We start from the raw sequence: 14,862 nt of genomic DNA on the forward strand, positions 1-14,862 counted from the left end.
GAGCGGTGAGTTGCGGGAGCTCATCCTGTCACCCAGCGCTTGGGTCTTGAACCCCGGGCTGTCACTTTCCACCTGACAAGCTCAGCATCTTTAACCACTGAGCCATTGTGCCCCTTTGAGGTCAAACTGTTTGTGTGCTTTAAGACAGGACTATTAGGTTAATACAAACTGGAGAGTGGAATGCAGCTAAATTATATCTGCCCTTTTTGTAAAAAACAAACAAACACGCAGTTGAAAAATGGCAAATCAGTGTCAAGCTTGGCAGTGTAATCTTGGCAGGCTCCAGGAGTCAAGAGTGGTGGGGAGGCACATGCAATTTTTTTGGCCCAAACTTTGTAAAAAAAAAAAAAAAGTCCCCAATTTAAAATTCAATAACGGTTTTGTCCTATGGCCTTTTTGGCATTTCAAAATAGCAGTAGTAATTTTTTCTGTACTTTTTGCTATGCTCAGTTGGTTTTGGTTTTTGCTTTCCAGCAAGAAAATTCCCTGTTTGATTGTCAACTGGTCACTTTATTAGAGTCACCAAAGTGGAATGGATCCTGGGTTGTATTTGGGATGTGTCAAATGTAACCTGTGTGCTAAGGTGGACTGCAAAGTACAGATTTGGAACAAACGTTCTTCATTTCATCATTTTGTCTCATGCTTGGGGTAAAAATGGTCCATTTTAGCCAAAAAATGGCACATTGTTCTGTTTAGTTCTGTTTACGTCTTGGAACAAAATGGCTCTCTTTGCTTGTTTAGTTTTGTGTACTGAAGGTTTTGTGCACTACAGAAGCTCCTGTACTAGATGCGGGAGTTCCTGTGTTTGTTCCTCCCAGAGGTTTTATATGTCTGAAACAGAAATAGTATGCTCAGGGGAATCATAGGATAATGGGATTATTCTATCCAAGTAGGACATGGCATAATTGAACATTTCTCTTCATAAATGCTTCCCTCTCAGAAAACGGAAGGTGTAATAGCAGGCTTTCTTTCTTTCTTTTAAAAAAAACTTTGTTAAATTTCAACAAAAAGATAAAATACAAAGAAATTGAAAAATAGGAATTAGAAAAGCTCAGAAAAAGCAAAATTAAAAGTGCAGAAAAAAGGGGGGAATAGAAGAAGAACAACTTCCTGTTTTCTTTGGTACAGATACAGATATAAACTACATTAACTTCTTAATCTAAAATCGACCACAATACACAATGTTTTTATCATCCCTAAACAGTTCTGATCATCAGATCCCAACATTACACTTTCAATTTCTTTCAGTGCCATGCAAAAAAAAAAGTTCCAAAAATAATTTCCGGTGTAGACAAAGTCTTTTCTTCAATCAAGCCAGTCAGTTTTGTCATCTCAGCCCATTCCATTCATTTCACCATCCATTCTTCCATTGTAGGAGTTTGTAGGGCTTTCTATCTCTGTGCGTACCAAAGTCTCACTGCTGTTGTCATATATAAAAACACAGTCCTGTGGTTCCTTTTTTTGAACTACAGCTTTTCTGTGCAGCTGGGTATGATGTTTTCGATTCAGAAGCAGAGAGTTAAAAACAGATGGGCTCTGCCTTTCATTCAGAAAGAGGGCAGCAGTGGATGGTGTCATTTGATTCTTCTGAACACAGTAATCCAGTGCTGAAAAGAAAAGAATGAGGCATGATATGCCTGGATATTAAACATTGTCACCTCTTTTTTCCCCTGTCTCTACCCCACCTACCCTGGGTGTAGTTTTATGTCATTCCAAAGACAGTGACCTCTACCTTGAAGTGGCATGGTAGATGTAGGACAGGGGTGGGGTGGGGTGGGGTGGGGAGGGGAACGAGGGTCCTCTTATGACTTATGATGCAACTACAAGTAGTCCTCAACTTACTACTACAATTGAGCCCAAAATTTTTGTGGCTCAGCGAGACTGTGTCAAGTGAATTTTGTCCCATTTTGTGACCTTTCTTGTCCCAGTTAAGTAAATCACTGCAGTTCTTAAGTTAGTAACATGGTTGTTAAGTGAATCTGGCTCCCCCATCGGCTTAGCTTGTCAGAAGGTCACCCAAGATGATCACACGGTCCCTGGACAGTGCAGTCGTCACAAATATGAGTCAGTTGCCAAGCGTGTGAATTTTGATCGCTTGGCCATCATGGGGATGCTGCAGCGATCCCAAGTTTGAAAACCGATCATAAGCCACTTTTTCCCCCAGTCCTGTTGTAACTTCAAACAGTCACTAAACTGTTGTAAGTCAAGGACTACTAGTAATTGCTTTAGTTTGGCAAGATATTTGTCTATAGATGAGGAAAAACAAAGGAGCCTGAGGCTGTCTCCTCCCCCACCCCTACCCCGACAGTCTCCAAATACTGAAACAACTTTGTGTAAGAGAAAGATTGACAGAACCAGGGATGGGGGTGAAACAGGGATCATCCAGCATCACTACATGGCCATTGACCCTTATCTAACCATGCGCTCACTGAGGAACCTTCAACTGAGAAGATTCCTACGCATAGGCGTTTAGCAACAAACATCTGTAATTTTAACCCTCACATGTCGATCTGGGGTTTTTGTGCTCGACATTTTGACAATATCATTTGGATGAGAAAAGACTGGGATACCAAGGTAGATACCCGACCCCATGATGCTGGACGACTTTGTGTAGCACCTTCATACACAGATGTTAAATAGGAGGAGCAACGTTGAACTCCGTGGCATCCCAGAAAGTAGTGGCCTTGAGCCAACTCTCCCCACCCCTGTCCCAGGAATGATTGGAACTGCCTGGAAAGAATGAGGAGAACCCCCACAACGCTACACTTCCCTCTCCCACTTCCCTGAGCTAGCCCAGAAGGACATCACAATTAATGGCACTAAAGATAGCTGGCAAGTCAAAAAAATGTCAAGGCCCAGTCCTGATCCTGCCATAGGTCAACAAGCACAGTCAACGCAATCTCATTCCTGAAACCTGATTGGAAGCCATGATTATTTGGAGTAATTTGTGCTAACTAATTGCTGTAATAGAGAAAAGCACGCTAACTCTTAACAAAACTGAACTGAAGAAGCTTCTTGGACGAGAAGCAAAAGGTCTTCAAGAGAAAAAACAAACACAAAAGTCCAGTTGCCTTTTGAAAAAGCACCTTTGGGACAGCCACCACCTGGATGACTGAGAATCGCCACAGACTACTCTAACAAAACTTCTTTTTATAGCCAGTTCTTACTATAGAGCTTTTCATCACATGGTAAAGTTGATGGATGCTGGCAGTGATCCAGCAGCTTGTACGGGCGTTGACTTGTTACTTGCCTCCTAGCGCTAAAGACTCTCTTGAAATACCCTTGAGTCCTAAGCGGAGGATGACTTGATAAACAAATGCTCTTTTACTTGGATACTTCTGGAGAACACCCAGGTGTGTGTCGAAAGGAATGAGTGATGCTCAAGACTAGAGTTTTGAAACTTAACATTTTTCCTTGCTTAGCCATTACAGCCTTTTGTCTCTAGCAAGCACTCAAAGCAATTAACTGCATTTAAAAACAAAAGGCAGAATGTTAAATTTAAAAATTGTTAATTTAAATGCACATTAAAATTAATCAGGTGAATTCTAAAGTCACCAGACAAGAGGTGCATTCTATAGGCAGGGGAAACACAGGTGTAGTTCCTCTTGGCAGACCTTTCTTTGATAATGAGGACTTCTGTATTTCTTAACCAGATTTGCTTCTACAGAGTGAGTGAGTGTTCCTCAATAGTCGGGCCTTAAGCCAACTAAGGGCTGTGAAGGTCAGTACTGATGACTTAGGTTGGGCTTCCTAAGCAGCTAACAAGCAGCACAGCATTACATTTTTTATTATTTTGTACAACTGCAATTTTCAGTTCGTTTTAAAAGATATTTCCATAAAAGTCCCTATTTCAGTATCTATAAGATTCAGTGAGACCTGAGTGCACAGGTGTGGGAGTTGATCTACAAATCATTAAAATGCATCCCAATCATTGATTATTATTATTTTTTGCAATGAGTCTTATCTCCCAATGCTTGTCTGAATGTTTGAATAAAGATTATAATATCCAAAGATATAACAGGATTGGCATTCATTTTTCAACTTTGTACTGTACAATCTGAATGTATGAAAAGGTATGACAAATACACCGAAGCAGTCCTATTTGATTAAGGTTAGAATAATGCCTCTCAAGGCTTGAAAAATACTTTAGGCTTACAGCCAGTTTTGCAACTGATTGGAAAATGACTTGGTATTTATCTTTTTTTATTGTTTATTACTCAGCCAAGCTTATTCTGCTGTCTCAGCGGATGTTTTAGTAAAAGACACTGCAGAAGCATAACTCTTGGGCATCACACCATTTGAGATAGCTTGTCAAAGCCTGCTGTGCAAGATTTTGTGTAGATGGATAGAAGAGAAGTAGGACTTTCACAAGCCTTTGCAAATTGGGGACATTAGTCTTTATTTATTTGTCCTTGGTAACCACTTCAGCATGAGTTTGTAAAATGAAAAACAGAAATCTATAAATTTTGCTTGGTACTGCTGTTTGGAAAACCCACAACAGACAGAATAAAATGGTGCCAGCAGTTGAGAGGGGAATGCTTTTGGAAAGAATATATTTAATTTTTTTGCCGGAGTGTATTCGGAACAATAAGAGATCTTTTAAGTGCCTCGTTAGCAGATGCTCTTTTTGAACAGCTTAACCTAGCCAGAAATAGTAGAAATGATTGGAACAACATTTGCCTGCTTACAGTTTGTGACTAGATCGTGGTCACCAACATGAAGTAGAAATCCCATCAACCGTTAGTGTGCCCGCTTCATTTTTTTTTTGTTTCATTCTGTTACATTTGATTGTGTGATTTCATGTACAGAACAACATTATTTTTTTTTTTGCTGTATGTAGTTGGTGCAGTGACTTGTTTGTGCTCATCTCTGTTCTGTAGGCAACTTGCCACTCTCTCCTGAATAAAGCTACCGTAAAAGAAAAAAAGGAAAACAAAAAAGCAGTAAGTTTTGGAGAAGTTTTATTAGCCATTTCTTTCAAAGCACACAGACACCCTCTTCCCCAGTTTCTGTTTTTTTGCTCTTCGTTCCCAAAACTCTTTCCTTCCAACCTTCTTTGACACTCATTGTCAAATCATTCTACTAATTCTGGCACTAGAAACGCTTTTAAATTGAATTAACCCTCGTCTGAAGTGATGCTTGTTTCGAAAACAAAAATCTGAATGTGCCTCTTTCTTCTTTCCTTCCAAAGGAAATCTCTGCCGCTCCACAACAGCTTTCTGATAACCCTCTCTGCCAGCAGTTGCAATGCTAAGAAACAAGGGGAAACTCAGAAATTAAGGACAAGGAGTACGTTTGCCTTTATGTTAGTTGGACTGTCTAGGCCAGGGGTAGGCAACCTTGGCTCTCTGATGACTCGTGGACTTCAACTCCCAGAATTCCTGAGCCAGCCATGCTGAGGAGAAAGGGAAGGGTTTCCATTTTGAGTCATGCTGGCTCAGGAATTCTGGAAGTCCAGGAGTCATAAAAGAGCCAAGGTTGCCTACCCCTGGCCTAGGAAAAAAAGAGAGGGGGGAAAAAAACCCCACCTATCCTAAGAGATTTTGGTATCCTTTCATTTTTCCTTGATGGCATCGAAGAGGCCGCCCAGGAAAACACAGGGATTTTATAGAGCTTATCAAAACGTGAGCAGCAGCAAGTGGGGAGGGGAATGGGGATTATGAAGCGTGTGTCAGATAAAGAGGGCCTTGTTGTCATGAGAACTGTGTGGATGCATGGTTAGTGCATGTTTCAAAGACAGTGTTTTCTAAAGGAACCAATTTTCAAAGCTGGAAAGGAGTGGGGGAGAACACTGCAGTAACAACGCATGACTGCGCCAGTTACAGGTAGTTCTCAACTTACGACCACAGCCTGGACCAGTATTTCCACTCCTAAGCAAGATAGTTGTTAAGTGAGTCACGCTCGATTTTATGACCTTTTTTGCCATGGTTGTTAAGCGGATCACTGTGGCTCTTAAACAAATCATGAAGTTGTTGTGTGAATCGGGCTTCCCCCCGTTGACTTTGCTTGTTGAAAGCTGGCTGGGAAAGTCGCAAATGATGATCACGTGACCCCGGGATAGCGCAACCATTATAAGTACATGCGGGTTGCCAAGCGCCCAAATTTTGTTCACACGCCTGTGGCCATCCTGCAACTGTTGTAAGTGCGAGGACCAGTTGCAAGTCACTTTTTTTAAGTGCTGTCATAACTTCGAACGGTTGCTAAACGGTTGTAAGTCAAGGACTACCTATACTCATTTTTTCTCTTATCAGTTTGGTGAGGTGGAGTAGAGCAGGGGTCCCCAAGGGGTTTGCAACTGGGCCGTGGAAATGGCTGGTGAGCACATACGTGTGCACGCGCATCCTCACTTTTGTGAGCAGCGGGTGAGCGCGTGCACGGGCACTCGTTTTGCTGAGCAGCAGGCTCGCATGCACACTGCTCGTGCAGATAGTGCTGCGGTCACACGTGTTAGTTAGTTCAGAACTAAACTTCTTGGAGGAGAAGTGAACTGTCTCCAAGGAAAAACAAAGTAAGTCCAGTTGCCTTTTGGAAAAACATCTTGGGGACAGCCATGACCTGGATGACTGAGAATCTCCATAGGTGAGTGATGATATGGAAGATCCAACAAGATTTTGGTTTTGAGGAGTGGGGCGGGGGCAACCACATGGCCATCTGGATTCTTTGTATGGAGGAGGAGGCTCCTCAATGCCACTTCTGGTAGGTTTTCATTAGTTTCGTGGATTCTGAGTTCGTTTATTTATTTTCTCCCTGTGGTTCTTCCTGTGCCCCAGTTCAATCAGTCAAGTAGGAAAAGAGTGTTACCTATTTAGCTCTTGTTTCTCGCATTCCCAAAAGTTCTCTGGGTTAAACAAGGCCCACAATTTGCCCTTGACTTCTAGGTTGACTTTTACGCTGTGGGCCATCTTCTCTAACCCTTTATGAATTTGTCAGGTTGTGATCCAGCGATGCCCATTTGCTGAAAAATGCCATTCCCTTAGAAGTCCGTATTTTAGGCCTTATCCTTCTTTAGTCAAAACAGAGCTCTGTTCCTTAGCATCAAACCCACCTTTTGCAATCCCTAAGCCTTTGGATAGTGTTTTGAATTCTGTTGAGTTATTGAGTTCATTTTTCTCTGAATTAGCAGAGCAGTTCTACACTTATTAGATTTGAAGAATTCTCAGCGTGGCTGGTCTTTGGATAGGTGATTACACAGAAGTGTACCACCTTGACTTTGGGCATGGAAAGAAAGGCAGGGATAGATAGTAATGTGTCTACAGGTACTTCTTAGTATGCTCTGGAGCTGAAATGCAACTAACGCAGACTACCCATTCTTTGCATAGATTGCAGCTAACATGGGCTATCTATTCTTTTCACAAAGTCTGTTTTTTTCATAAGAATTCTTCACAGTGTTTCTTGTTAGACATATAATTTAATTTAATTTATTGAGATTTCTATACCACCCTTCTCCCAAAGGGACTCAGGGCGGTTCACAGGGCATAAATATAAATGACAATACAAAAATTAAAAGACAATTAAATAATGCCCAAGTTAAAACAAGAATAATAAAACAAGCCTATAAAAACCCATGTACCCCCATCAGGCCAGACCCGATAGTTCAAATAAATGGGTCTTCAACCCGCGACGGAAGGATCGGAGGTCTGATGCCGTCCGGAGCTCAACCGGCAGTTGGTTCCATAATGCCGGAGCACCCACAGAGAAGGCCCTCCCCCTGGGGGCCACCAGTCGACATTCCTTGACAGGAGGCACCCTGAGGAGGCCCTCTCTGTGGGCGCGCACAGGGCGGAGGGGAGTCGACGCCGGCAGCAGGTGGTCCTCGAGGTATCGCGGACCTATGCCATGTAGGGACTTAAAGATCATAACCAAGACCTTGAACCTCACCCGGAAGACAACTGGCAACCAATGCAGCTCACGGAGCAAAGGTGTAACATGGGAGTACCGGGAAACTCCCAAGACAACTCTCGCGGCCGCATTCTGTACCAGTTGGAGCCTCCGAGTAGTCTTCAAGGGAAGCCCCATGTAGAGAGCATTACAGTAGTCAAGGCGAGAGGTCACGAGCGCATGAGTGAAATAGGGAACGGGGTGGGGGTGGGCTTTGATTCTGATTACCTACCTACAGGGACTCATGGAAGCTAAGATCAGAAACCAGAATCCCATCGTAAGAGAGTAGCGAGCTCTTAAGCTTGAAGGTCATTTATGCCTTTCCAGATCATCTTTGATTGGAATTCCTCTTTTGAGACCCAGAGTGTCCCAGAAGGATTCAGGGCGGAAGAAAAGAGCCTTGGTGGAGCAGTGGGCTGATGCCTCCTTAAGTAACACCAGCTGCCTGCAATTAGTGCAGGTTCGAGTCCCACCAGGCTCAAGGTTGACTCAGCCTTCCATCCTTCCGAGGTAGATAAAATGAGGACCCAGATTGTTGGGGGCAATTAAGCTGACTTTGTAATAATGCCGCTTGGGGGTGTGTGTGAAAGCCCTAACAAGCAGGCATATACATAGAATGAAGGCTACTGCTAAGCTTGTAAGCCGCCCTGAATCTTTGGAGAAGGGCGGGATATAAATGGGATTTTTTTAAAAAAATTGTTTGAATATATTTGTTCTGATACTTTCCCCTTCTCTCCTTGGTCTTCTGTAAAGAAACCCACCCAGAGTCGTATTAGTGAGATGGGTGGCGTAGAAATTTAATAAATTAATTAATGAGGGGTCCTTGGTGTTCTTTGAGCTGAGTTGTTTTCTTGCAGATGTTTCATTACCAAACTAAGTAACATCATTAGTGCTACCTAGTTTGGTAATGAAACATCTGCAAGAAAACAACCAAGCTCAGAGAACACCAAAGATCCCGAATTTCAACCCTGAGGTACAATTATTCTCCTCTATTGACAGACAGACAGACTGACTGACTGACTGACAGACTTTCTTTCTGTATAATAAATGCAGTTATTCTCCCATATGAGGGAGTACCATTTCGTGTGGCTCTCCTTTTCACAGAGGATATATGTAGGGTTTTTTTTAAAAAAACGAATGGTTGATTTTCATTCACGTTTTGTTGAAAGCTGTTGCTATGAGATTCATTCTCTGGTGCTTTAATTGTTATGAACCAAATGAGTTAGTCAATTGGCTATATTAGTGAAGCTTGTTTTCATCAGAATTTTAAAATACTGGCTGGAATATAAAGAAACTTTTCCTATTAGTGTATTTTGAAATAGCTTCTTAGTTTTATTTTAGGAGATATGAAGCACTGGCTTCACCGTAAGATATTTGTGCGTGTCTGTATGAAAGAGAATGTAACCCCTGTTGTGAAATCATGCCTTGTCTATACTATTATCAATAACTCTTTCTTCCTTTCCTCCTTATAACAATTTGGCCCTTGCCTCTGGAACCTGTTTAACATGGAAGCCATTTGGTTACTTGTCTAGTGTCATTCTGAACCAGTGACATGTCAGGGACAGTTGGCTCAAATATTCTCCTCTATTAATCTGCCTTTTTATCCTACATTTAAATGATGGTTTTCTTAATGTGCACCCTGTGCTATTTAGGTGGTCAGCCAGCGGTTTCCTCAGAATAGCATTGGAGCAGTTGGGAGCGCCATGTTCTTGAGATTCATTAATCCAGCTATTGTGTCCCCATATGAGGCTGGCATACTGGATAAGAAGCCTCCACCAAGAATCGAAAGGGGTCTGAAGTTAATGTCAAAGGTGAAAAACAGTGTTTCTTTTATGCTGGATGGTGAGGGAATGTAACAGTTGGCAGAAGTGAAAAATTGTTAAATGTAGAAGGAATAATTATACTATATATTCAGCTTTATTAACGATAGATCATTCAACAGAAATTAAACTCAAATATAGTTTGCCTCAATCTTGAGGTCTGGACTACAGGTAGTCCTCAGGTTATGACCGTTCACTAAGTGACCACTCAAAGTTATAATGGTACTGAATGAGGGGGACTTAACAACTGGTCCTTGAAGTTCTGGCCATCGCAACATCCTTTAGTCACAGGATCCTCATTTACAACCTTCCCTATTGGTTTCTCATAGGCAGAGTCAATGGGGAAGCTGGCAGGAAATCGTTAATTGCTCCTTGAAGTCACTCCCACCGCTTTTTCTCCCAAGGAGTTCCTTGGTGCCATGGGGATCTCATACTCCATAGCACCTATATGCCTGTACTCCATAGCACTTGCCCATGCCACCTACCTGCACACACTCTGTAGTATCAGACTACGGCACCTGCCTACCTAGCAATAGCACTTAGACTCATGGTATAGGGACCTCCAAGATCCCTTCCAACTCTGTTATTCTATTCTATTCCTATTCTATTCCATTACACTACACTACACTACACTACACTACACTACACTACACTACACTGCATAATGCTTTACAGCACCCTCTAAGCAGTTTACAGAGTCAGCATCTTTCCCCCAACAATCTGGGTCCTTATTTTACTGACCTTGGAAGGATGAAAGGCTGAGTCAACCTTGAGCTGGTCTGGATCAAACTCCCGGCAATGGTCAGAGTTAGTGTGCAATATTGCATTCTTACCACTGTGCCACTGCTTGATCTTTGTAGCACCTGCCCATAGTACCCATCCACCTGTAGTTCTTGTCTGCTGGCTCGCTTGCCTGGGGTGCGGTTTCAGTACCTCTTTCCATGTTGCAGTCACCTAAGGTCCTTGCTTAACAACGGCAAAAGGGACTGCAGAGATTGCCATCATTAAGAGATCCATTCACATGGTGTTATACTTTACAACCGCATCACTTAGTGATGGAAATTATGGTTCCACCTGCTGACATAACCTGAGGATTACCTTTACAGCCCTGGCATGCACTGAAGTATGCTTCTTTGGCCAAATAAACACTCCAATTTTAAGCCCTGCCTGTGTAATCAAACATTCACCAATCTAGTGTGGACTCCGTTGTGTTGAACTTTGACAGGCCCTAAAGCAGTTGTTGATTGTTTTCCCTTCTGACAAGTGATGTTGGGAGTCCAGTACATGGGATAAGCATCAGATTGGGGCAGGCTGTTTTTAACTAGTGAAGCTGTGCTAGCCAGAAGGTGTTTTAGGAGAAATGGGCATTTGATGGAATTTCACCGTATGCCGATGCACCCGGTTACATTCCTACTACGAAATATCTTTGATTAGAACAAATCTTCTGCAATACTTGGCATGAAATTCCAGAAAGGAAACATCTGCAGCTGCGGTTTGCATGGCTCACTCCCTCCGTTGGTTTCTTTTGCTCAGGTACTTCAGAGCATCGCTAACCATGTCTTGTTTACAAAGGAGGAACACATGCGGCCTTTTAACGACTTTGTGAAAAGCAATTTCGATGCTGCAAGAAGGTAAGCCAGTAAGAGCGTTTATTTCTTTGAAGCAAGTTTTGTCTGCATAGTTTTTGAGCCAGAGTTAAGAGTACAAGCTTGAGGCAGGTAATGAGTTCCAGCACACACCATTTGAATACCATTGACATTGACAAGATCACTGTCAGTCAGTTGCAAAGGGCAGCTTTACTGGGAACAGCTTCCATCTTAGGAGGATACCTTTAATATCATCAAACAACATCTGCTTTGCCCAGGTCTTTGGGGAGGACTCGAGGGTGAATAAAAAGGCCAAGTCCAATCTAAACATGTAGCTGACTAAGTGACCAAACATAATAATGACACCCCAAATTTTACATTAGGGGACTGGAGGCTAAAACATAAGGAACAGTTGCTGGAACTGGGAATGTCTAGTTCAATGAAGAGAAGGATGAGGGGGGACATGATAGCAGTATCCCAATATCTCAGGGGCTGCCACAAAGAAGAGGGAGTCAAGCTATTCTCCAAAGCGCCTGAAGGCAGGACAAAAAGTAATGGATGGAAACTAATCAAGGAGAGAAGCAACCTAGAACTAAGGAGAAACTTCATGACAGTTAGAACAATTAAGCAGCAGAGCAACCTGCCTCCAGAAGCTATGAATGCTCCAACACTGGAAGTTTTAAAGAAGAGACCGGAGAACCGTTTGTCTGAAATGGTATAGGGTTTCCTGCCTGAGCAGGGGGTTGGACTAGATGACCTCCAAGGTCTATTATTATTATTATTATTATTATTATTATTATTATTATTATTATTATTATTATTATTATTATTATTATTTCCATTGATAAGAAAGACAAAAAGTCTGAATAGTGGATATTGCAGTACTTGGAGACATGAGATGGAGAGAAGTACAAATACAAAGACTTGCAAAAAGAAGTAGAGTGATTATGGCAATAGAAAGCAAAGATAGTGCCAGTAATATAATAGGTGCCTGGGATGCAGTCCCAAAACAATTGGAGCACCACTTGAACACCATTTTTGTTAACAAAATCACTATCAGTCAATTGCAAAAGGCAATTTTATTTGTAACATCTTACATCCTGCACAGATATCTTTAACAAGATTAAACATCAACATCCGCCTATCCCAGGTCATTGGAAAGGACTTGATAGGTGGATAAAAATGCTAAATCCAGTTTAAACATCTAGCTGACAGTGTCACCAACCATTGTATTGCTAAATAGGCCCAGAATATATGTGGATGATCCTAGTCTACAGAATTCTTTAGCTGTGGAGGTTTTAAAGAGAGATGGCAAGCATTGGTGAAGAGGGAAAATTCTTCTCAGTGTTATTGGCCAATGGAATATCCGGGTGCCCCTAAAAATTACCGTATTTTTTGGACCATAAGACGCACCGGACCATAAGACGCACCCAGTTTTTAGAGCAGGAAAACAAGAAAAAAAATTCTTTCTCCTTCTCTCTCTCTCCCTCTCTTTCTCTCTCTCTCACTTTCTCTCCCTCCCTCTCCCATTGTCCCTTCCTTCCTTCCTTCCTTCCTTCCTTCCTTCCTTCCTTCCTTCCTTCCTTCCTTCCTTCCTTGTTTCCTTGCTTCCTTCCTTCCCTGCATTAGAGCAGTACCCGCGGAGGCGGCCCTGCAGCCCGGCTTGAGGGAGAGTGAGGGAGATTGCCAGAAATGCGAATCGGCCGATCTCGCGCTCCTGCAAACTCCCTCGCTCGGTTTCAGCTTCCCTTGCTACAAGAGAAAGCAGGCTGAAACGAGGCAGATTGCAGCAGCGTGAGATCAGCCGATTCACATTCCAGGCAATCTCCCTCACTCCGTTTCAGCCTGCTTTCTCTTGTAGCAAGGGAAGCTGAAACCGAGCGAGGGAGAGTGCAGGAGCGTGAGATCGGCGTTTCTCAGCACGTGCCGATTCGTGCTCCTGGCAATCTCCCTTGCTTTCCACTTGCGGAGGTTGGGGCTGGCCATACGGATCACCTTCGGACCATAAGACGCACCCTCATTTTCCCCCCCACTTTTGGGGGAAAAAAGTGTGTCTTATGGTCCGAAAAATACGGTAGATGCATGGAAAGAACTATTGGGTAGGAGAGCTTTACCTTCAGAACTTACTTATTGGCTTCCTGAGGGTTTTTTTTTCCAGGAAGCAGGATGATGATTAATAGATGAACATTTTGGTCTAACACGGGTGCCTTTACCTGGTAGAGGGTCTCCGTTTGAGCAGGGGGTTGGACTAGAAGATCTTCAAGGCCCTTTCCAACTCTGTTAAAAAGAAGTTGAGTTGGTTAGTTTACATTACTGATTTCTGTTGCAAAGGTCCTGATGCTGAAGCCAACTGGAGTCCTGGTAATCCCTATCCGCCCTGTTGTGGAAGATGCTTTGATGAGGAAGGGCACAATGTCTTCTCTTTCCCTGTAGGTTTTTCCTTGACATTGCCTCAGATTGTCCAGCTAGTGATACAGTCAATCACAGCCTCTCTTTCATCAGTGATGGCAACGTGCTTGCGCTACATCGTTTGCTGTGGAACAATCAAGAGAAGATTGGGCAGTACCTTTCCAGCAACAGGTAATATAGTACGTGACTAGGGGTAAAAAAAGGGACGCGGTGGCTCAGTGGGTTAGGATGCTGAGCTTGTCGATCAGATGGTTGGCGGTTTGGTGGGTTGAATCCTGAGTGCCGCATAACAGAGTGAGCGCCTGTTACTCGTCCCAGCTTCTGCCAACCTAGCAGTTCGAAAGCATGTAAAAATGCAAGTAGAAAAATAGGGACCACTACGGTGGGAAGGTAACAGTGCTCGGTGGGCCTTTGGCGTCTAGTCATGCCGGCCACATGACCACGGAGACGTCCTCGGACAAGCGCTGGCTCTTCGGCTTTGAAACGGAGATGAGCACCGGCCCTTAGAGTCGGAAACGACTAGCACGCATGTGCAGGGGAACCTTTACCTTTACCTTTTATAGGGGTAAAAAAGGCTGAGAAATAGCAATAGCCCTTAGATTTGTATACCACTTCACAGTGCTTTACAGCCCTCTCTAAGCGGTTTACAGAGTCAGCCTATTTCCCCCAACAATCTGGCCCCTCATTTTACCGACCTCGGAAGGATGGAAGGCGGAGTCAACCTTGAGCCGGTGAGAATCGAACTGCCAAACTGTGGGCAGCCAGCGGTCAGGAGAAGTAGCCTGCAGTACTGCGTTCTAACCATTGCACCACCATGGCTCATGGACATAATGCATATAAAAATAAAAGTTCACTAAATCAACAGGGAATTTACAGTTGTGATAGCATTAAAATTAATTATTTCATTGATCAATTGAATTTATACAACTACAAAGTCTTGCATCATCTTGAGAAATAATTATACATTGCTATAAAGTGCTAAACTGGAGGCCTCCCAGAGCCCGTTCGTTAGGAGATGGGTGGCAAATAAATTCAGTCAATCAATCAATAAGCCTATATAGTACTTGAGCATAAAGCAGACCGAAAGTGTAGATAAGGTGGAGTAGATTGTACCCTGCGGGAGGTTTGGGCAATCTTTAATTGAGAGGAACAACATTTGCATTTTTGAA

The 14,862-nt window shown here is 42.9% G+C and overlaps 1 protein-coding gene and 1 long non-coding RNA gene across 2 annotated transcripts in view; one reads left to right on the plus strand and one right to left on the minus strand.

Moving 5' to 3' along the window:
• Positions 1 to 14,862, plus strand: part of NF1 (neurofibromin 1) — a 232,623-nt gene that overhangs the window by 84,786 nt on the left and 132,975 nt on the right. The window contains exons 31-34 of the mRNA XM_083379640.1: positions 4,881 to 4,943; positions 9,531 to 9,689; positions 11,232 to 11,329; positions 13,718 to 13,864. Coding sequence (XP_083235766.1) covers positions 4,881 to 4,943; positions 9,531 to 9,689; positions 11,232 to 11,329; positions 13,718 to 13,864 — 467 coding nt within the window. The remainder of the gene's footprint in view (positions 1 to 4,880; positions 4,944 to 9,530; positions 9,690 to 11,231; positions 11,330 to 13,717; positions 13,865 to 14,862) is intronic.
• Positions 844 to 14,507, minus strand: LOC310632900. The gene is made up of 3 exons (XR_014490941.1): positions 14,389 to 14,507; positions 13,498 to 13,561; positions 844 to 1,607 (listed from the first exon to the last, which is right to left on the minus strand). It is a non-coding gene; the product is annotated as an uncharacterized lncRNA (long non-coding RNA).

Source organism: Vipera ursinii (assembly GCF_947247035.1).
Source record: "Vipera ursinii genome assembly, chromosome: 1".
NCBI classification, from domain to species: Eukaryota; Metazoa; Chordata; class Lepidosauria; order Squamata; family Viperidae; genus Vipera; species Vipera ursinii.